We start from the raw sequence: 22,555 nt of genomic DNA, 5'->3' as shown, positions 1-22,555 counted from the left end.
TGTCTCCTGCTGCTGTGTTTTTGAGTGTTGTATTTCCATTCCAGCAAGGTAGGTGGCGGCAATACACCTTTATAATAGTTGTATAAGGAGCTTGTAAAGAAAAGCGTCTGGACTTCTTTAAGTTGCTTGAAGACGTTTCACCTCTCATCCAATAAGCTTCTTCAGTTCTAAGGTCAAATGGTGGAGAGTCCCAGAATTAAACCCAGGTGCTGATGAGGAAGAGGTAGAAGTGCACATCCTTTGAATTTTGACATGTCCAGCTCTTCACAGCAGCTTACTGCTATTAGTGGGGGTTTTTTGGTCTCATTTTCTCAGCAATAATTCAGTTCATGAAAGTGTTTGAAACAAACTGAATGGTCAAATAACTGAATTTTGTGTGTTTGCAGCCTTCGTTCTGCCTTTTTACTCTGCAGCACTGCCATCATGTGTCTAAACACACAGTGTACAGTCAAACTCAACATGGCACATGTTTATATGATCTGACATACTGGAGTAGTAGCAATCATTATCACTGTGATATTTAAGTATGCAGGACACGTGGTGAAAACAGATAGACACAACACACAACACAAAGCCTACCTGATCTCCTGCCTTTTGCCCCCATATCAGGGGGTGTTGGGGCTTAAGAGGTTAAGACACTCCAGCTAGCCTGGCCGCTTAAGTAAGTATAAAACAGCTGTCCAGAAGTGGAACTGGTGATCGTTTGATCTCCTCTGGTTATGTGCCTGTGTGATTCACTGTGTGGTACTGTGTGAGGGTGTATGTGTGTGGCAGTGTGTCCGCTTGTGGGAGCCTGTCTTGGCAGCCTCCCTAGCCCCTATCTCCGCTGCAGGTCCATAAGTCAAGCAATCACTGTGGCATCACTGAGAGGCAGAAGACACTGTTACAATGTGTTGTGAGTCACCACTATGACTGGTTAGTAAGCAGCTGCTTGTCTGTTTGAAGCTTGAAATCAACAGGATCTTAATCCTCTTTTTCTCCACCACTTGTATCCTACTGTTGGCAGCATGTGATCAACATGGTCAGATCTGCTGCAGAGCTGCATATTTTCTAAAGCAAGAAAAATCCATGTGATGTGTGATCATCCTTGCATCCTAACTGTTTGTTGTTTTGAACAAATCTCCTGAAAAGCTGTGCAAATGAAGAATTTAGTATATTTTAGAGTGGATGTAAAACTTAAAATCGTGAAATTGAATTCCAATAAATTCGGACCTACAAAGGAATACAATGATTATATTTTATTCAAGAAGCAATTTAGGCATTAAAAGGTCACACTGAAAACATAACATTACAGAATAAAATATTTGTTCTTCTTAGCAGTCTATGACTAATTTTGTCTGAAAGACTAATGTTTGCCACAGTCTGTTTGCTGACGGGTTTATTTTTACCTGGAAAACAGGAAATTCCGCCTGTGGTTTGTTTGAGTCTGACGTCTTCAGGTTACCAGATATCTTGGGGTTTTTTTGGGGGGAGTGTTTGCCCATAATGGAATAATAGCAATAATGCCACTCATAACACTCATTTATCTTATTGGCTGGTGCTACAGAAATAGTTCCTACACCGGTAATGATGACATCAGTGTGACTCCAACCTGTCTGCTGGACTCACACGCACAGTCAACGTTGTTCAGTTAACAATTGTGCACCAGTTCACAAAAACAAGATCGCAGTGAGATGTCGACTGAGCCTGGCTGTTATGAAATGTCTCTACTTTTAAACTGCTGTACAATGAACATAGCTGTAAAACAGCAGAGGCCATGCTCATACAGGAGGACAATGATGGAGATGCTGCAGATATAAAACCACAAAGACTAGATTTTAATTTTAGTTTGGATGAAGGTTCTACTGTGAGTGAAATTAATAAAGTTGTTGTTGTTTTTTTGTTGTTGAAAAAGTTCAACTAACATTACAAAGATGTAACATAAATGAAGCTCAGTGTGCACAGCCTCCCAGATAATATGCTTTAGCCCTGATAGCTGACATCACAGACAGATTATAAAGACAATGAAAGACATAAAAATAAGGTTGAACGTCTGACATGGCAGGCAGGGCAACGGCCTAAGCACCCTCAAACAGTGAAAATGTGTTTGGATAACACTTTTACAGAAAGATAAGAAGAAAAAATAGAAAAGCAAAAGGCTGCAAGTTTAACATTTGTTCACATAGGATCCAGCACAGGGCTCGGAGTTGATTCATAATGCTGATACGCAGAGTGTGGCAAAGATTTTTTTGTGTAGATTACATCTATGACAACATGAATAATTATGAATACATAAAACACTAGCTGGGCTGAGAAGATGGGAATTCCAGTAGGATCACAATCAAATTATTCAGAACTATGACTTACAAAGTGTGTCACCCAACTAAGAGAGCGCCTCTGAATATCACAGAGAAAGGTAGGAACACAAAACAGGAGAGAAGCTTAAATGCTTGCAGTGGACAGGAAATGTGAACACGTCACACAACTTCTGTGGTCAAAGCTATAGGGGCTGTTTGAGGTTGGTGTATAAGGGAAAGAAGCACAGAGAAGTGACAGGAGGAGGAGCTGAATATAAACTGGTTTTATGCATTTATTATCAATGCAAAGTCAAACACTTTGAGATTAGACGCAGATCAGCGTGCAGGGCTGGACGTGAGGATGGGGCACTCTTTGCTCTGTTTGTTGGGGTTATTCTGTGAGTACAAAACAAATCTTCTCTGTGTGAATGGTGACAGTGACAGTGTATTCCTGCTTTAACCCTTTTGTACATTTTTTCCAACTTTTTTTTTTTTGATTTGGTGATCATTTTAGCTGTGATATAGCTTGTGGCATGGATTTCTGGAGGAAATCTCTTTTTGAGTCAAATTTATGAAATCTAGAGTCTTTTACTCATACATGTCATCCATACTGTGTTGATGATCTTGACACCTTTGTGTACAAAAATGTAACAAAATCTTCAATAAAACAATATTTTTTCTACTTTTTTTTCATAATTTGCTTAATGAGACTCCAACAAGTCTCAGCTATCTTTATAACAGAAAAAAGATGCAGACAAAGCGCAAAAAAATACAGAACCTACAGATATTTGTTGCCAGATGCAAACATAACTGCTTGAGGTTTATGTTTGCAATTCTGATTTACCACGTCTTCACCTGATTGCCTCCCTATCCTGAGCAATTTTCCGATTGAACCTGTGGTCTGATTCGCTTCAACTGTCAATTTACACTTCCTATTGGATAGAAAAATTAAGTCACATGCCCTTGTGGTGGTTGAGATTAGCTGCAGTGTGAGACAACATTTGTCCACACTCAAAGAGGAGATTCAGGAAGTGTAAATTAAAAGGAACTGTGCTGCAACAGTTTTTTTGGTGAATTTAGCTGAGCTGAGCTAACTAACCCATCTATCCATCCATCTTCATCCGCTTTATCTGAGGCCGGGTCGCGGGGGCAGCAGCCTAAGCAAAGAGGCCCAGACCTCCCTCTCCCCAGCCACCTCCTCCAGCTTATCCGGGGGAACACCAAGGCGTTCCCAGGCCAGCCGAGAGATATAATCTCTCCAGCGTGTCCTGGGTCTGCCCCGGGGCCTCCTCCCGGTGGGACATGCCTGGAACACTTCACCCAGGAGGCGCCCAGGGGGCATCCTTGTCAGATGCCCAAACCACCTCAGCTGGCTCCTTTTGATGTGGAGCAGCAGCGGCTCTACTCTGAGCCCCTCCCGGATGGCCGAACTTCTCACCCTATCTCTAAGGGAGAGGCCAGCCACCCTTTGGAGGAAGCTCATTTCCGCCGCTTGTATCCGCGATCTCGTTCTTTCGGTCACTACCCACAGCTCGTGGCCATAGGTGAGGGTAGGGACGTAGATCAACCGGTAAATTGAGAGCTTCGCTTTTACACTCAGCTCCCTCTTCACCTTGACGGACCGGTGCAGCGTCTGCATTACTGCAGCTGCAGCCCCAATCCGTCTGTCGATCTCCGGCTCCCTTCTCCCATCACTCACGAACAAGACCCCGAGATACTTGAACTCCTCCACTTGGGGCAGGAACTCATCCCCGACCTGGAGTGGGCACTCCACCCTTTTCCGGCTGAGAACCATGGCCTCAGATTTGGAGGTGCTGATCCTCATTCCCGCTGCTTCACACTCGGCTGTGAACCGTTCCAGTGCAAGCTGGAGGCCTTCACCCGATGAAGCCAACAGAACCACATCATCCGCAAAGATCAGAGATGAGATTCTGAGGCCACCAAAGCAAAAGCCCTCCGCCACTTGGCTGCGCCTAGAAATCCTGTCCATAAAAATTATGAACAGAACCGGTGACAACTAACCTAACTAACCTAACTATCCTATTTGTTGATACATTGGCATCCTGGTCTCTAGTTCCCTTTGCTGATAGGTGAACTAGACTTCACATTACATTTGCTGCTATTATGGTTGCTTTAACTTTTTGATATCTGCCTTTGCTTGTTTTTGATGTTATGTTACCTCCTACCTGTGTTAGTGTTACACTATGTTCAGTGCAGCACCCGTGCTAGTAATAAGAACAACAACAATGAAAAAATCAAATGAAATAATAATAATAACATGTAGTATGATTAATATGACTACTGCATCTGTGCATTTTCAAATAATAACTCCTAAAAAAATAATAAAAAGAAACAGTGTTGGATATAAAAAGGCCACTGGGCAAGAATTATGTTGTAGCATTATTTAAAATTTTTGGATTTTATTTTCAACATGGCAGCTTAATATTGGTATTTATTGATTGGCATTAATGCAGTAGCATCCCTGTTTTACGTTACATATATGCCCTGCCTGCTAGTATCTTGCACCCTTCCCTTTTCACGTAAATGGCCTCCTTGACTCCTCACTTAAACCAGTGTTCCTCCCAGGTGTAAATAGACTGCGGAGTCCCGACAAAGGCTCTTAGGGTCTTGTTAATCTTGTATACTTCTAAGCATTCCAGGATCCAGGTGTGGGGCATCGAGTGACAGGCTTTCTTGAAGGTTGGTGAGCCTGGTCTTGCAGTCTCAGGTGACTGCTCTGTCTACCAGTAGCTGGTGTTTCGCTCCTCTGGTATTCCTGCAAATTCTTTTTTGTGCCCTGCTCATGTATTGAGCCATATTCCTGTTCATCTTTGCTGCTATGATGCCTGAAAGGAGCTTCCATGTGGTACTGAGGCAGGTTATTGGTCAGTAGTTGGATGGGACATGTCCTGGGGGTCCTTGGGGACCAGGACTGTCCTGCCTTCAGACACTCATGCCAGACACTCATGGAGTGCAGTCAACTGCAGATCAACTGCAGACAATGGGGGAAGGAAACCCCCATTGTTTCCTTCCCAAACAATAGAGGTGTGAGAAGACCCAACTACTCCACTCTTTGTTCATGTGAAAAGTGGTCTGTTGGATGCATGTATTGGTACAGCTGAGTAACCAATAGTAACTAAATAGTTAATGTCACTGTGTGAACACCAAAGTGCTATTAAAATTGAGGGGACAGATGTGACACAAGTACAAGAGTGCTGCTCAGCAGATATCATAAATTTGGTCTTATATCAATTCAGCAATAATTTATTTAAGCCAGAAATTATTGCCATCTACATCTGCCCCAGAGCCTCCTCCTGGTGAAAGGAGGTCTAGGGGAAGACCCAGGACTCACTGGAGAGATTGCATCTCTCAGTTGGCCTGCGAATACCTCCATGCTCCCCCGGATTAGCTGAAGGATAAGGCCAGGGAGAGGGCTGTCTGGGCTTCTCTGTTTATGCTGCTACGCCCATGACCCAGCCACTGAAAAGAAGAAGAATGGATTGACAGTTGGATGGCTCAAACCATTTTTTTTGTTCATTTCTAAAGTGATTTAGGTGCAAGATATTTGTGTCACCAGCAAATAAAACAAATATTTAAAAAAAATCAGACATTTTGCAAATATCATTTATATACATAAGAAATAGTTTTGGTCCCAATACTAGCCCTTGCGTGACTCCACAAACAATGTAAAAACATTCTGATTTATACTCTCCCATCTTTACCATTTGTTGCCAGTTATGTAAACCTGTTTTATGATATTTCATGGTTAATTGTGTCAAATGCTTTTTTCAGATCAAAAACACCCCAACCTTAAATCTCTTACTGTCTCTGGAATGTATTCTACGTTATCAAAGGTTGTGCTGCATCTTTGGATTGTCAGTTAAATAATATCTAATTTCTTTCATTATTTTAGTGCTCAGTACAGTCATCCATGGAAACGCTAAAGGTGAGGAATTTTTCTTTCTTCATATGTTGTCTGTACTTGAGAATTAAAAGAGTACATCTCCCATACTGGCTTCTTGGATAAATCCAAGGTGATTATTCCCTTAAAAACTTTCAGTGGATGAAAATGCTGCAGCGAGTGATACAGACAGGGACTAGGAAAAAGAGCACATTTCTCCTATACTGGCTTCTCTTCACTGACTCCCGGTTAAATCCAAAATCGACTCCATCGAAAACCAATCTTCTCACACCTTATCTTAAAGACCTTATAGTACCGAATCAACCCAATAGACCTCTTCATTCTCATAATGCTGGTTTATTTGTGGTTCCTAGAGTATTTAAAAGCAGAATGGGAGGCAGAGCCTTCAGCCCCTTTTCTGTGGAACCAGCTAAAAGTTTGGATGCAGGAGACAGACACTATCTCTACATTTAAGATTAGCCTTAAAACTTTAATTTTTAATAAAGCATACCCACATAGCAGGCAGGTCTGGCCCAGATCTGGTATCAAGCCAGCGCTGCGGGTTGACTTCTGGCATGATAAGACGTATGTCATCCATCTTTGCAAGTGGGAGGCTGTAGCTCAGGTAGTAGAGCAGGTCACCTACTGATTGGAAGGTTATTGGTTCAATCCCTGGCTCCTCCAGTCTCCATGTCAAGAGTGTGAATGTAGTTAGGAAGCATTCAGTTTAAAGAAAGTGTGTGAATCTTGTATGGAGCACTGAGAGTAATCCAGGAGGGCAGAAAAGTGCTATAAAAGAGACAGTCTGAACAGAGTTTTGTCATGTTACTTTTGCACTATTATGTTCCGGCACATGTTGTTATGGATTGATTGGATTGATTAAGGTAAACATTAGGCTGTCATGTGTTGTGGGATGAGGACCCAAATGCAGACACTGACAGGCTGAATAAGAAAGTAAAACTTTTATTTTGGTCCAAAAGAACAAAACCCATGCACTCACACATATTACACCTTGAAAAGGGGATAAATCAATAAAGACACTCACACAAGATGCTTCTCCTTGAGCAGCTTCATTGCAAATTATTTAGAAATATAGAAATAGCTATAAAAGTATGGAATCTTTTAACGGTGGTGCATATCCTCTGTTGTTTCTAAGATAACATCTCTAGACAGTTTTGTGTCCTTTCCTTTCACTTATAATATTATATAAAGTAAACGTTGAATTTTCCTGTTTTGCAGATGAAAACAAATGTCAGCATTTACAAAAATCATCTATAAATCAGTAAGCACAGACATAGATCATTAAGTTTGGATGTACTAAAAATAAACATATTGATAGAAATCAATCATCTGTTTATTACTTCTTCGTTAATCATCATAAACAAAACATACACACATCAGCAAATAACTACACACACACACACACAAATAAAAAAGCAAACGATAAGATACATACCAGTTACCAACCTCTTACAATGTATGTACTTGAACTAAATCAAATGCAAAATGCACAAATTGGTGCATGGTGGTCTATGCTAGCCACCAACAGAGTGCCTAGCTTAGCTAGCTAGCTGCTTGAACAGTATCCCAACAATATAGTATAACATAACTTATTTAAACATGCCTATTGTCCGATTGGTACATTTGTAAACACAGCTCAACATATATTTTCACAGTTTAAAAGCCAAAATGCTCATTTAATACCTGAAAGAGTGATAAATCAATAAAGTCGCTCGGACACGATGCTTCTTCTTCCTGCGGTTTCTAAATTATCATATATAAAGTGGCAGGTTAGCCTTCTTAGACTGTGAGATTTCCATCAATAGTGGGGGCCATTTAAAAGTTGATGCGTTCCATAAACCAATGCATACGGATCAGTACTTAAGGTTTGACTCTCATCATCCACTGGAGCACAAACTGGGTGTCATCAGGACGCTACAACACGGAGCGAACACCATCCCCACAGACACAGCGGCCAGGGAAGCAGAAGAACATCACATCGAGAAGGCCCTGAGTAAATGTGGTTATCCCAGCTGGACATTTGTCAAAGCTGGAAAGGCACCTAAAGAAAGCTCCAGCGAATCCAGGAGAGAAGGACAACTGCTGGCTAAGCGAAAACCCTTAGTGATCCCTTATGTGTCAGGAGTATCGGAACAGTTGAGACGTATTTTTTCTAAACACAGCATCTCTGTGGCTTTTAAACCCCAAAACACGCTGTCAAAATGGGTCCACCTCAAGGTTTGGGTCCCCAGACGCAAACAAAGTAATATAGTGTACGCTATGTGAGCGGATGATTGCCGAGATTTATACATTGGGGAAACCAAACAACCTCTGGTAAAGCGGCTGGAACAACCCAGATGTCACGGGACTGGTCTTTGACTCAGTGTTTTTTTTTTTTTGTGTATTTTAGTTTTATTCTTTGATTATTGTATGTTCTCAGTGTTTCCTGTTTTGTTTTGTAAGAGTCTGTTGTGTCTTTATCATTGTGTTTAGGTTCATCTGTGTCAGCTGTTTCCTCATGTGTTTCCACTCCCTCCGATTATCCCTAGTGCGTATTGCAAACATTCAAGGAAGCAATAACTTCATCTAACTCAGAGAAATGGGTCACTGCAATGGATGAGGAGATGCAATCACTAAGAGAAAATGACACATTTACATTAACCACTTTGCCTGAGGGTAAGAAGACAGTGGGGGGTAGATGAGTGTACGCAGTCAAAAACAATGTTGATGGATCTGAGAAGTACAAGGCACGTTATGTTGCTAAAGGATACAGTTAGAAGATAGGTGTGGAATATGAAGAAACATTTCCCCTACTGCTAACCTGACTAGTATCAGAGTGTTGATGAAAAAGGCAGCACAAGAAAAACATGCTTTTACATCAGATGGATGTTAAACTGTTCACGCACCAATAGATTGTGAGGTATTCATGGAACAACCTGAGGGTTATGAGGTGAAATCCGACAGAAATGAAAAATGGGTGTGCAAGTTGAAAAAGTCGCTATATGGGCTAAAACAATCAGGCCAAAATTGGAACAAGTTGTTGCATGAATATCTGAGTGAGAACAACTTTGTGCAGAATCCTGCTGACCATTGTGTTTACACAAAAATGACAGAAAATAAGAAGGTAATTCTGATAATATGGGTAGATGACCTGATCATTGCTGCTAGTGACGAAAGTGAACTAACTGTTGTGAAGAAAATGCTTGCAGCAAAATTCAAAATGGAGTATTTGGGTAAACTGAGACATTTCATTGGTATAGATTTTGACCAGAGTGATAACTGTGAGCAAAAACTGAACTATGCTGATGATGCAGAACAGATGAGTGATGTCAAAAGGTACAGAGAGGCAGTTGGTAGTCTGATCTATTTGGCTACATGCACAAGACCAGACTTGAGTTTTATAGGCAGTAAACTTTCACAGTATTTTACTGAGCCAACTGAAGACCAATGGACTACAGTAAAACATGTACTGAGATATCTGAAAGGGACAACCGAGAAAGAACTGTGCTACAGGAGATGTGACAACAAAGAACTGAGATTGTGGTCATACAGTGATGCTGATTGGGCAGCTGATGTAACAGACAGATGGAGTACAACTAGTTATTGCATAAGCTTGTCTGTAGATGGTCCTTTAATTTCATGGAAAACCAAAAGGCAACCTACTGTTGCATTATCTACCTGTGAAGCTGAGTACATGGCTTTAGCCGCAACCCTACAAGAGGTTTTATACCTAATGCAACTGTTACAAGGTGTAGATGGACAAAAATATGCACCACCAAAGGTTTATTAAGACAATCAGGGTGCAATTGTGTTGGCAAAGAATCCTGTGACGAGACAGAGATGTAAACATGTTGACATAAAGTACCACTTTGTGAGGTCAACTGTGAGTGCAGGAAAAGTAACTCTGGATTATTGCTCAACAGAAGAGATGGTAGCAGATGTAATGACAAAACCTGCAACAAAAGTTAAGTTGTTCAAGTTTGAGAAGTTTGTTTGGACATGGTATACGAACATGTATACAGTACCGAGGAAGAAACCTTATATGTGTTTTTTTGTTACTTAAGAGCATCATAATATGAGAGCAAGTGGGGGTGTTGACACGAAGAGAGAAAGAGAAAATGCTCTCAATTATGGAAACAGCCAAAGGGTTTTTATATTTCTGCTAACAATGATCGTTGTAGATCAATGGTCATGACAATTTGTATATTGATGTACAGTCACTTTTGACCACGACTCTTTTGTTTTGCTTCATGCTGAACTCTTTAAATTTTTTGGATTCAGTCATTTACTTTTATGTTGTTGTTCTAAACTGAACTGCAGATAAACCAAAGGCCAAACTGAGAGCTGATAACACAGCTGTTCCAGTAGGGGGCAGTGTGACCCTGACCTGCTCTGTGAACCCATCATCATCATCTAGATGGAAATACTACTGGTACAAAGAGAATAATGGTAAACATGTGAGTCTTTCTCTGTCAAATAACCAAATCAGAGTCACAGAGGGAGGATGCTACAGCTGCATAGGGAGAAAAGTATATCGACGTTACTTCTCAGAGTATAGCCAGTCAGTCAGGATTGACACTATTGGTAAGTTTAAATTTACCTCCCTGCAAAGCACTACATAAGATGATGGCTAAACCTTTTCATAATAATGTGTTTTTATTGTACTTTCTTGAACATTAACAGTCTCAAACTGGCCTGTTGTGACTCTGTATCCAAACTGGTCTGAGATATACAGAGGAGAGACGATCACTGTCAGATGTGAGATCCATGGAGGAGACACTGAGTGGGATTATGAGTGGGAAACAAACAGCACCATAAAAAACAAAATGAATACAGGATTAGATCTGCTTCATCATCCAACAGTGGAAACTATCGCTGTAAGGGCAGAATGAAAAGTTCACAGCATAAAACAACAGAGTGGAGTGATTCAGTCACACTGACAGTTTCAAGTGAGTCGAAGATCTTTTATTCATAATAACTGTTTTATCAAATCCTCAGAGGTTTCAGGTTTTAGTTAAAGAGCCGGATGTCACAACTAACACACACTTCATTCTTTTCACCTGATGACTTTTATTTAATTTTGTATTTATTTATTTGTTTAGTTTTTACCATTTGACAAATAATTTTCCTTCATCACTTGCAGGATAATTGTTTCATATGTTGGTGCTAGTAGCTAAATTATCTAGTGAGGTTTTTATAAGCTTGATCATTATTGTAACACTTTTCTTCTTGAATCATGTGACAATGTTTTTCTTTTCCTGTAACATCAACAGCAAGTAAACCCAGAGCCACACTGACAGCACAAAGTTCAATCTTACCAGCAGGGGGCAGTGTGACACTGAGCTGCTCTGTGGAGGGCTCTGCTGGCTGGAGGTTTGACTGGTTCAGACGTGATTCAGTCTCTTCTAAAGCTCAGCTCATGAGAGGAAATGAAGCAAACAGAGTTATTAGTGTCTCACAAGGAGGTCTGTACCACTGCAGAGGAGGGAGAGGAGATCCAGTTTACTACACAGAGGACAGCAGTGACGTCACAATTATGCAAATCAGTGAGTTTAATTATTTTATTTCTGCCAAGCTGAGACAGATCAAGTTATGTGATCTGTGCTGTTCATCGGTTTCTTTTCTGACTTGGAGAGGTGGAAATGAGAAAATAGAAGAACTTTAGTTTCATTGTGACTAAGTGTGCACTCTGAAAGAGCCCTTGTGGTTCTCAGAGAAAAAAATCATTACAAGCCTTCAGTTTATTTGAATCATTTTAGTATCAACTATTAAAAAAAATAAATGAGCAGCATAATATTCACATGGCTGCAGGCTCTCTTCATGTATGTTTCTAGACTGACAATCTAAAGTTTTATATTTTCATTTTTATTAAACTCATTAACGTTCAGTTTACCCACACCGATTTGCTTGTTAACCTCCAAGTTCATATTATGCAAAGCAGACTTATTCGAACACAAGAATATCAATAAAAGATGTTAACTGTATATATGGGTGCGTGTGTGCAACGTGTCAAGTCTGCTATATATTGCCTCAAGTGTCCTGTCTGGGTAAGGCAGGCGAAATCTAAAAACGTACCTTTGTGTTGCCCGTTGCTGGCCTGAGTTTGGGCGCATTCTACGAACCTGACGCAGAGAACAAAGTGAACAATGGCCTAGTTGTTCACCCTACTTCATTCAGCTGTATGTGAACGTGCCGCCTTTTCATAACCTCTGTCACCCAGAGACAAAAGCCCCTTTTCCATTAGTACCTACTCGGATCGACTCACCATGGATCGCCACAACTCGACTCGGATTGACGGGTTTTCCATAAAAATCCAGTACTCCCTAACCTGGTTGTGGTTGTCGTCATAGCAACGTGTCCAAGCATGCTGCAACATGGATGCTACAAGAAAGGTGGACGTTGAAGCAAGAATATACCTGCTGCTCGGTCTGTGGCTTTCCGTCAGACTCGGGGACCACTGCGTTGTGCTTTGTAGCCATATCTGACAGATTTCTCCGTAAGATCATGAATGCTCTTGGTCCCTTTCGACATTTGTTAAATCATCTATCAGGAACCTTGTGGTAACAGCCCTATGTCTCTAGCAGGTCCCTGAGGTCATGCGATCAGGGCCTACTTGTTATACAGCATGCAAGGCTGAGTAAGGGAAACAGAGCAGGTTGTGGTACTCTCTTCCTCTGAGCTAGCATAAACAAGGGTTTTACAACAGTGGGAACACCATCGCCTGTCCAATTTATTGAACCTGTCTTTTCTTTTATGAAAAGAAAAGACAGGTGTCTTTTTTTTTGTATTTTTGTTTCGTGCCTGTCATGATCTTCAGAGCCCATGGTGACTGATGGATGGTTGAGATTTAAAGGGGCCAGCAGAACAAATTAAAGCTTCACGTTCTTTAAAAAATGACTGTTTGATGTTTATAACCCATGTTGCTCTGTGTTAGGGGCACCCTGACTATCTGGTTGGGTATAGACAATTAGAGGGAAATTGTGCTAGGCTGTGTTAATGTCTGACAGCACAGTGTGCTCTAGGCAGCCACCGTTTCTTGAACTGGAACCCTGGAGCCCCTCTTCCATACCTGCATCAGCCAGACAGGTGAAGACATTTTTATAGTTGTTGGTGCCAGGGTTAATTGCACTGGGGGGGTCATGGACCCAGATCCTATCATCTCTCAGTCGTCAACTTGCACATTCCTACACCCCTACATAGCGGGCCTGATAGCCCTCACATGTACAAAGTATATACTTGTACATTTTACAAAAAATGTTGTGTTACAGTTACAGAAATTGTAATGTTGTGACTTTGTTTTCATGTTTAAACATTTTGTCTGTGAATCAACTGTTTTGCAGTCACTCTTCTCTTATGTTATTAACGGCAGAGTTTTTATGTTTCTGTTTGTCTCCTAACTGGATCATTCTTATGTGAACAGTTCCCATTAGGCCCACTGTGATCCTGCAACACAACTGGACTCAGATATACAGCGGTGAGACAGTCACTGTCAGATGTGAGATTCAGGAAGGTGAAGGAGCTCAGTGGATGTATGAATGGAGTCCAGCCAAGTTAAACACACCTCCAACATCCAATGAATACAGAATCATCACAGTTACTGAGTCTGACAGTGGAGGATACAGCTGCCGGGGCAGAAGGGACTATTTCTTAACACAGTGGAGTAAAATCATCACACTGACTGTATCATGTAAGTTGGAGATGTTTCATCAAAAGCTAAATCCATTGACAGCTCTTCTTTATTTTTTTTTAAATTATTTTTATTGCACATGTGCAGTACTAGCTGTTGCACCAACATATGATGCAGTTGCTTCAGTTTCTTTTAGCATATTATCTGTTTTTGAAATTAATCTTAGAGGTTTCAGGTCTGGCTTAAAGAGTCTGGTCTCATGAGCAACACACACTGCTTTTTCACTTAAGCCCCTTTTCCATTAGTACCTTCTCAGATTGACTTGCCATGGATTGCCACGACTCAACTCGGATCGACTGGCTTTCCACTACGATCCAGTACTACCTAACTTGCGTGGTTATGTACTAACATCCAAGTAGTGTCATGGCTACTGGACGGACTCATGCACAGACAGTTCTTTCTTTGAGAACAAAAGGAGATTATTTATTAACAACAGGGATCACCTCAGTGCTATATATATATGTACAGTGAGTTGGGAGGGCTCGAGGGAGAGAAGGGTGGGTGGTGGTGGGGGGGTGCCTCCGCACACACGCACTCCTCTTCAGCCGCAGTCGCTCCGAAACTCCACACACACTGCCAAACCCGGGCAGGTCCCGTGATTTGGTCCAGAAGAGGGATATCTACACACAGAAGTCAATGTTAGTTCCACAGCAAAATACACACAGGGGATTCTTTTGATAATGCCGAGAGCACGAACTCAGGAGGTTCAATGTTCCAGCGGTGAGCTGCTCTGTGCCACTGCCTTAAGTAGCAGCTTGGGAAATCAGCCAGATCAGCAGCAGGTGGAGACAATCACACAGGTGCGTGGGCCAAGAGCGAGAGCCCGTAACGAGCTCCACCCAGGCAGAAAGTAGGAGGAGAGACAGAAAACAAAAACAAAAAACAACAACACCTGTAGCCAGCGTGAGCCAGCCAGAGAGACACAGGGACCATGACAAGTAGGTACTAATGGAAAAGGGGCTTTAATGAAGTCTGAACTGCAAATGACAATATGGCCTTTTTTTTGGACACTGTTATGTAAAAGTAAATACCACACATTTTACTAAAACTCTTACAGTTACAGTTTGAAAGTTATAAATTATTATATTGTGACTTTGTTTTGATGTAGAGTCCTAATCGTATCCTTCTTATAAAAATAAAGTATAGTTACAATACATTTAAATAAAAAATCTTAAAAATATAAATATAACCCCCCACCCCCCCCCCCAAAACATCAATACAGAATTAACTGGGTTACATTCTTATTACTGATCAAAAAAAATTCGTTTTGCTTCAAATTATGCTTCAAAATTCAAATGGTCTTATTATAGCATTTGAACTATGCATTCATAGAATTTATAGGGTATTATGTTGCCGAACAAATGAACAAATGCCAGGCCCTGTGTTTCCTGGGCATGACAGATCCCCATGTACTAAATAGAAGCGAAGGAGTTGAATTGAAAAGGGGAGGGAGGGTGGGGAACGTAAATGAGAATGAACCGCTTGTGGAACTGGGGGAACCTATATAGATGAGAGCCGGAAGTAGCCTGTTTGGAGGCGTGGTCCCACTCCTGAAATTCTGATACAATATAAATACAAAAAAACTCAATACATTTTGATCACTGATCAATAAACTCAGTTATGCGTCAAATTAATTACAGCATTTGAACTAGGTAATCACAGAATTTATAACATATTATATTGTTGATCAAATGAGCTTCACCATTGAGGTTTTAGAACATGAATCACTTTTTTCCACCCGGGTCTTTAAATTTGTTGGATTCATTCAAATTTATGTTCTAAAATAAAAATGTGTTTTTATTAGTACATGTTGAGATATTTGACATGTTTAGATAGTCTCACTCTTAAAGTTCATCATAAATATTTGTGAGTCAACATTTTAGCGACATTGAATTCAGAGTTAAGAGACGAAACACTGAGAGAAAATCTTTGTTGAACAGATGAATCCCGTCCTGTCCTCACTGTGTCTCCATCATGGCTGAGTCCTGGAGCCTCAGTAACTCTGAACTGTGAGGTTGAACATCCGTCTGCAGGATGGAGCTTCTACTGGTATAAAGCTGTTCCTGATCGATCAGAGAAATCTTCCAGTTATAAGCTGCTACCTGATGGCAGTGGGACTGCACAGGACTCCTACATCATTCATGGACAGACACACACAGCAGGATATGTGTGCAGAGCTGGAAGAGGAGACCCAGAGTATCACACTGATCACAGTCAACCAAAGTTTGTCTGGTCTGCAGGTCAGTTTGTAATCTTTGATCTGTAATAACGTCACAGGGTGGCTGTAGCTCAGGAGGTAGAGCTGGACACCTACTGATTGGAAGGTTGGTGGTTTGATCCCTGGTTCCTCCAGTCTGCATGTCAAGTATCTTTGGGCAAGATACTAACCCCAACTTGCTCTCCAATGCATCAATCGGAGTGTGAATGTACTTAGAAAGCACTACGTATAGATAAAGTGCTTGTGAGAATGGGTGTGGTTGGGTGAATGAGGCATGTTGTATAGAGCGCTTTGAGTACTCCGTGAGAGTCGAAAAGCGCTATATAAGAATCAGTCCATTTACATATGTTGGACATCTTATTACTGATCACATGACAGATGATGAAGACATTTGTTGGCTGAATGATGTAAACACAAGCAAACACCTCTTACACAAATTTTGTGTATTCGGATGGTGTGAAGATTTGTGTAGCGCATACTGTACACCTCTGTGTACTGCACACTGTGGACAAACTACAGGAAAGCAGGTTTACAGAAACTTCAAGTAGCTTCTAATGATGCCCAAGATTATTACTGAGAGACCCAGATGGTTCAGTGCAAGTGACTTCATTTAATGTTGTATTATTGTATCTATAAAGTTATTGTTGCTTTAACAACTATGAGATTTTTTAATGTGTAAACACTGATTGACTGACCAAATACCCTAATTAAAATATTTGCACTGATCTTCAGAAGATAAAGTAGTATTTTTACTGTGATATTTTGAATTCTAACACCTGTGATCTTTGTCTCTTCACTGCATGTTGTTTCCAGATGTTCATTCAGCAGCGTCTCTCACAGTGAGTCCTGACAGAGTGCAACACTTCACCTCTGACTCTGTCTCACTGACCTGTGAGGGAAACTTCACTGAGTGGAGAGTGAGGAAGTTCTCTGAGGACGGCCGACTCTCTGACTGTAGCAGAATGACTGGATCCACATGTAACATCTACACATCAGAGTCAGATACTGCAGTGTACTGGTGTGAGTCTGGATCAGGAGAGTTCAGCAGTGCAGTCAACATCACTGTACAGAGTATGTTATTATACATTTACTTCTTGGATTTGAATCATTTAGACATCACATGAACTTTTGTCCCAGCTTTGCTGTATGTGAAGTCATTTTATCTGGAGAAAAATACAAGATCAGATCTTCATGATGAAAAGCATTTGTACATTTGTATTGTTTGTCAGCTTTTTCTAAAAGTGTGCACCAGCTGATGTGACTGGAACAATATGTGTGATTGTTTCACAGATAATTATTATGATCCTATCCTGGTGAGTCCTGTTCATCCTGTGACTGAGGGAGCTTCTGTTAGTCTGAGCTGCAGTTTGAGAACACAAAAAATACTTTCCAATGTGTTTTTCTATCACAATGACAAACTTATTCAAAATGACACCCGAGGGGAGCTGAAGATCTCTGCAGTGTCAAAGTCTGATGAAGGTTTCTACAAGTGTCAGTACTCAGGAAGAGAGTCAGCACAGAGCTGGATGTCAGTTAAAGGTGAGCAGGATCAAAACATTTGATGGAGTTTTCTAAACATGTCTGATGACTGAGAATGAACATTAGTCTCACATTCATCTTGCTCCATTTCATAAAAGTATTTATTTATATAATTATAATCTAGCAATAATTAATTATTGTTTGTTGTAACTGTGTCAGGAGCTGATAGCTCTTCATCTCCTGTGTGGTTGATTGTTGGACTGGTTTGTGGAGTCTCTCTCATTATTATTCTCCTGTTCTTGTTGTATCGCTGCAGAATGACCAACAGTGAGACCTTTTCCTTTACTTACTACAAACTCTTTATCATTCAAAGACACAAATGCATCATAAGGTTCAAATGTCTTTTTTTCACATTTTTAATAAAGGTGCTGCTAACGACCAGACGCTCAATCGGGATGGTCAGCAGCAACCGTCCTCTCTTCTTCATGGTTAGTTTTTCACGTAGTTTCAAATATTGTGATGCTATTTGCAACAAGACTGTACTTACTTAGTAATTACATCTGCTGCAGCTTTTCATATAAATGTTATTTGCAAGAATATTTGTGTTTAAATTAGTATCACAGACATGAGGTGACTGATTTTCTCTGACCTGCAGGTGTTCGTTCTGTCTATGAGACAGTCAGAAGATGTGAAAACACTGAAAATGGTAAAGTATACAAGCTGGATGATTATACAATAGCTGTGTTTAACATGAAAGTCATTAAAATTATTATTTCAGGTCCAGCAGAAGGGGATTACACCAATGTCACATCAGTGATTCAGCTCAAAGTTATTAACAAGAAAAGTGAGTGCACAAAATGTAAGATTTGAAATACAAATTGTATCCATCCATCCATTTTCTTCCGCTTATCCGTGGTCGGGTCGTGGGGGCAGCAGCCCAAGCAGAGAAGCCCAGACCTCCCTCTCCTCAGCCACCTCCTCCAGCTTGTCCCGGCGAACACCAAGGCGTTCCCTGGCCAGCCGAGAGATATAATCTCTCCAGCGTGTCCTAGGCCTCCTCCCAGTGGGACATGCCCGGAAAACCTCACCCAGGAGGCGCCCAGGAGGCATCCTTGTCAGATGCCCGAACCACCTGAACTGGCTCCTTTCGATGTGGAGGAGCAGCGGCTCTACTCTGAGCCCCTCCCGAATGGCCGAACTTCTCACCCTATCTCTAAGGGAGACCCCAGCCACCCTTTGGAGGAAGCCCATTTCCACCGCTCTCGTTCTTTCGCTCACTACCCACAGCTCGTACCATAAGTGAGGGTAGGGACGTAGACCGAGCGGTAAATTGAGAGCTTCGCTTTTACCCTCAGCTCTCTCTTCACCACGACGGACCTGTGCAGCGTCCGCATCACTGCAGCAGCAGCACCAATCTGTCTGTCGATCTCTCGCTCCATTCTCCCGTCACTCATGAACAAGACCCCGAGATACTTAAACTCCTCCACTAGGGGCAGGAACTCGTCCCCGACCTGGAGTGGGCACTCCACCCTTTTCTGGCTGAGGACCATGGCCTCAGATTTGGAGGTGCTGATTGTCATTCCCACCGCTTCACACTTGGCTGTGAACCGTTCCAAGGCAAGCTGGAGGCCATCACATGAAGAAGCCAACAGAACCACATCATCTGCAAAAAGCAGAGATGAGATCCTGAGACCACCCAAGTTAAAGCCCTCCGCCACTTGGCTACGCCTAGAAATTCTGTCTATAAAAATTATGAACAGAATCGGTGACAAAGGGCAGCCCTGGCGGAGCCCATCACCCACCAGGAACGAGTCCGCCTTATTGCCGGCTATGCGGACCAAGCTCTTGCAACAGTTGTATAAGGACTGAATGGCCCATAGCAATGGGCCAGACACCCCATACTCCCGGAGCACCCCCCACAGGACCCCCTGAAGGGCACGGTTGAATGCTTTCTCCAAGTCCACAAAACACATGTAGACTGGTTGGGCAAACTCCCATGCACCTTCAAGTATCCTTGAGGGCAACATTGTAGAGGCGTGTCTACCAAGACAGCCCTACAGCATCCAGAGCCTTCAGGAACTCGGGGCAGACCTTGTCCACCCCAGAGGCTCTGCCACCAAGCAGTTGTTTAACTGCCTCAGTGACCTCGCCCCCAGAGATTGGCGGGTCATCCCCTTTGCCCCCAGACTGTGCTTCCGCCTTGGAGGACGTGCCAGTGGGATTGAGGAGGTCCTCGAAGTATTCCTTCCACCGTCTGACAATTTTTTCAGTCGAAGTCAGCAGCACTCCACCCACACTATACACAGTGCAGGTAGAACACCGCTTTCCCCTCCTGAGTCGCCTGACGGTTTGCCAGAATCTCTTTGAGGCAGTCGAGAAAGTCTTTTTCCGTGTCCTCTCTGAACTCCTCCCACACCCGAGTTTTTGCTTCAGCCACCGCCCGCACCGTGTTCCGCTTGGCCTGTCGGTACCTATCAGCTGCCTCCGGAGTACCACAGTCTAACCAAGCCCGGTAGGACTTCAGCTTGGTGGCTCCCCTCACCTCTTGTGTCCACCCTTTGGACAGGGATTACCACCACGACAGGCACCAACTACGTTGCGGCCGCAGCTCAGTGCAGCAGCTTCCGCAATGGAGGTGCTGAACGTGGTCCATTTGGACTCAATGTCCCCAGTCTCCCTCGGAATGCTGTTGAAGCTCTGCCGGAGGCGTAAGTTGAAGATCTCGCGGACCGGGGCCTCTGCTAGGTGTTCCCAGCACACCCTCACTGTACGTTTGGGCATGCCAGGTTTGTCCAGCGTCCTCCCCCGCCACCTGATCCAACTCACCACTAGGTGGTGATCAGTTGACAGCTCAGCCCCTCTCTTTACCCAAGTAAACATATGGCCTCAGGTCTGGTGATACAATAACAAAATCAATCATCGACCTGTGGCCTAGAGAGTCCTAGTACCACATGCACTGCTGTTTGAACATGTTGTTCGTTATGGCCAAACTGTGGTTTGCACAGAAGTCCAATAACAAAACACCGCTCGGGTTCAGATGCGGGAGGCTGTTCCTCCCAGTTATGCCCCTCCAGGTCTCACTGTCATTGCCCACATGAGCACTGAAGTCTCCCAGTAGGACAACAGGCTGGGTACTCTGAACCGCCACTCGGTGCATAAGCACAGACGACGGTCAGGACCCGTTCCCTGACCCGAAGGCGAAGGGAGCAAACCCTCTTTTCCACTGGGAGAAACCCCAACATACCAGCAGCAATCCGTGGGGATACCAAGATACCCACCCAAGCCTGCCGCCTCTCGCCAGGGGCAACTCCAGACTGAGACAGAGTCCAGCCCCTCTCCAGGAGGCTTGTTCCAGGGCCCAAGCCATGCGTTGAGGTAAGCCCGACTTTATCTAGCCGATACCTCTCAACCTCACGCTAACTCAGGCTCCTTCCCCACCAGAGAGGTGACATTCCATGTCCCAATTGCCACTCTTCGTAGCTGGGGATCGGTCCGCCACGACCTCCGCTCATGATCACCGCTTGGCTCACATTGCACCCGACCCCTACTGTGCCTCCTGTAGGTAGTTGGCCTGTGGGAAGATGGGCCCTTGTCCCTTTTTCGGGCTGTGCCCGGCTGGGTCACCAGATGCTCGCCCTCGTGCACCCTCCCCGGGCCTGGCTCCAGGGCGGGGCCCCGGTAGTCCTATACCGGGCAGGGTAAACTGTTCCCACAACGGTCTGCAAAATATACATTGGCAATTATTCTCACTGATAATAAAGGCATTTATGGACAAAACAGATGGTGTTTGTTTTGAAATGCTTTCATTTGATCACCTCAACAGGGCAACGTGGTGACCCAGAGGAGACCTCTTACTACAATATGTCAATACAAGTTCAGCCTCAGCTCTAAAATCTTAACAGCAGCTCTTTAGCTGTTTTTCTTTTCTTTTCTTCTCTTTAAAGTCTCTTAAAAACTCAAAGTCACTTTGAGTGAAAAGGAGAATATTTTGAATTCAAAGCAATGATCCTGATAGCCTGAGTTTATATTTCCTTCAGAAAGGATCGCGCAGTGTGTTTTGCTTGTTTCGCTACCATTATATAATAATTTTAATGGAATTTAATGTACTGTAGATCTGTTTTTATATTTTTAACCATTTTACTTGATGTTTAATATATATAATTTCTTTCTGTAAAGCACTTTGTAACTCTGTTAATAAAAGTGTGATATAAATAAAGTGTGTTGTTGTGTGTCAGACTGAGAGTACATGTTTCAGTTGTTCAGTGTTGCGCATGAATCCACTGAAAAAGCATCATTTAAAGGCAATCATGTCATTTAAAACAGCTTACAACCCTCCAAAATGAACTAAAGCGATCGACATAATGGGAAGTAACAACTGCTCTGACGTTATGCTAAGCAGCTTTTTTACCGGGGAGGTCCGGTCTGTACTTTTGTGTAATGCTGATTTGTGCCTTGCGATTTGTGCATAGTGAGTCAATATGCACCCCTGTAGGCTTCCTTGGCCTATTTAGCCCTTTTCAGCTGGGGTTCCAAGCTATCTGAGCAGGTACTTAAAATGTGATGTCCTCAGATTACTTGCCACCGATTGGCTGTTCAGTGGCATCACTGGATGAGTGATGAAAGCGTTTCATTCACAAAAATCAAAAGCACCATTTCTGAAACCTGGCAACGAGGGAAATGATGACAAAAAAAAACAGCACTGTGGTCCCTGAGTCTGACAAAACGCTACAGACAAAGCAGCAGCTATATCCTTGCCTTGACATCAACCTTTGTTGTAGCATTCATGTCACATACTAATTACATCATGGGATGCTATGATGCATTAGTATGACAAAGGCTATGCACATTGGGTAGTACCTGATTGTAATGAAAAACCGGTCAGTCCAAGCTGTGGAGATTTGATCCGAGTAGGTACTAAAGGAAAAGGGGCTTTTGATGCCACTCCTAAGGTTGGCTTTGACAGTGCTGTACAGAGAACTGTCCTACACTATGAG

General features: G+C 42.7%; 1 protein-coding gene across 1 annotated transcript; it reads left to right on the top strand.

Annotated features, from left to right (window-relative positions):
• Positions 1-16,931: 16,931 nt before the first annotated feature.
• LOC146522220 (high affinity immunoglobulin gamma Fc receptor I-like) lies at positions 16,932-21,667 on the top strand. Its single transcript, XM_085150860.1, has 7 exons — positions 16,932-17,153; positions 17,373-17,621; positions 17,781-17,888; positions 17,987-18,049; positions 18,217-18,267; positions 18,340-18,405; positions 21,385-21,667. Exons 1-7 carry the CDS (start codon positions 17,045-17,047, stop codon positions 21,450-21,452), a joined length of 714 nt encoding a protein of 237 aa, XP_085006986.1. The 5' UTR covers positions 16,932-17,044; the 3' UTR covers positions 21,453-21,667.
• Positions 21,668-22,555: the final 888 nt, after the last annotated feature.

This window comes from Neolamprologus multifasciatus, chromosome 3 (genome assembly GCF_963576455.1).
Source record: "Neolamprologus multifasciatus chromosome 3, fNeoMul1.2, whole genome shotgun sequence".
Lineage (NCBI taxonomy): Eukaryota > Metazoa > Chordata > Actinopteri > Cichliformes > Cichlidae > Neolamprologus > Neolamprologus multifasciatus.
The sequence above is the reverse complement of the archived record's forward strand: the minus strand, read 5'-3'. Positions and strand labels throughout refer to the sequence as shown.

Excerpts from the sequence above, each read along its gene's own strand:
- LOC146522220 (XM_085150860.1), top strand. The coding sequence starts at position 17,045 with ATGACTGGATCCACATGTAACATCTACACATCAGAGTCAGATACTGCA. Across the intron at positions 17,154-17,372 it reads AGTCAACATCACTGTACAGA|ATAATTATTATGATCCTATC; the intron begins GTATGTTATTAT and ends ATTGTTTCACAG. Across the intron at positions 18,268-18,339 it reads ATGTGAAAACACTGAAAATG|GTCCAGCAGAAGGGGATTAC; the intron begins GTAAAGTATACA and ends TTATTATTTCAG.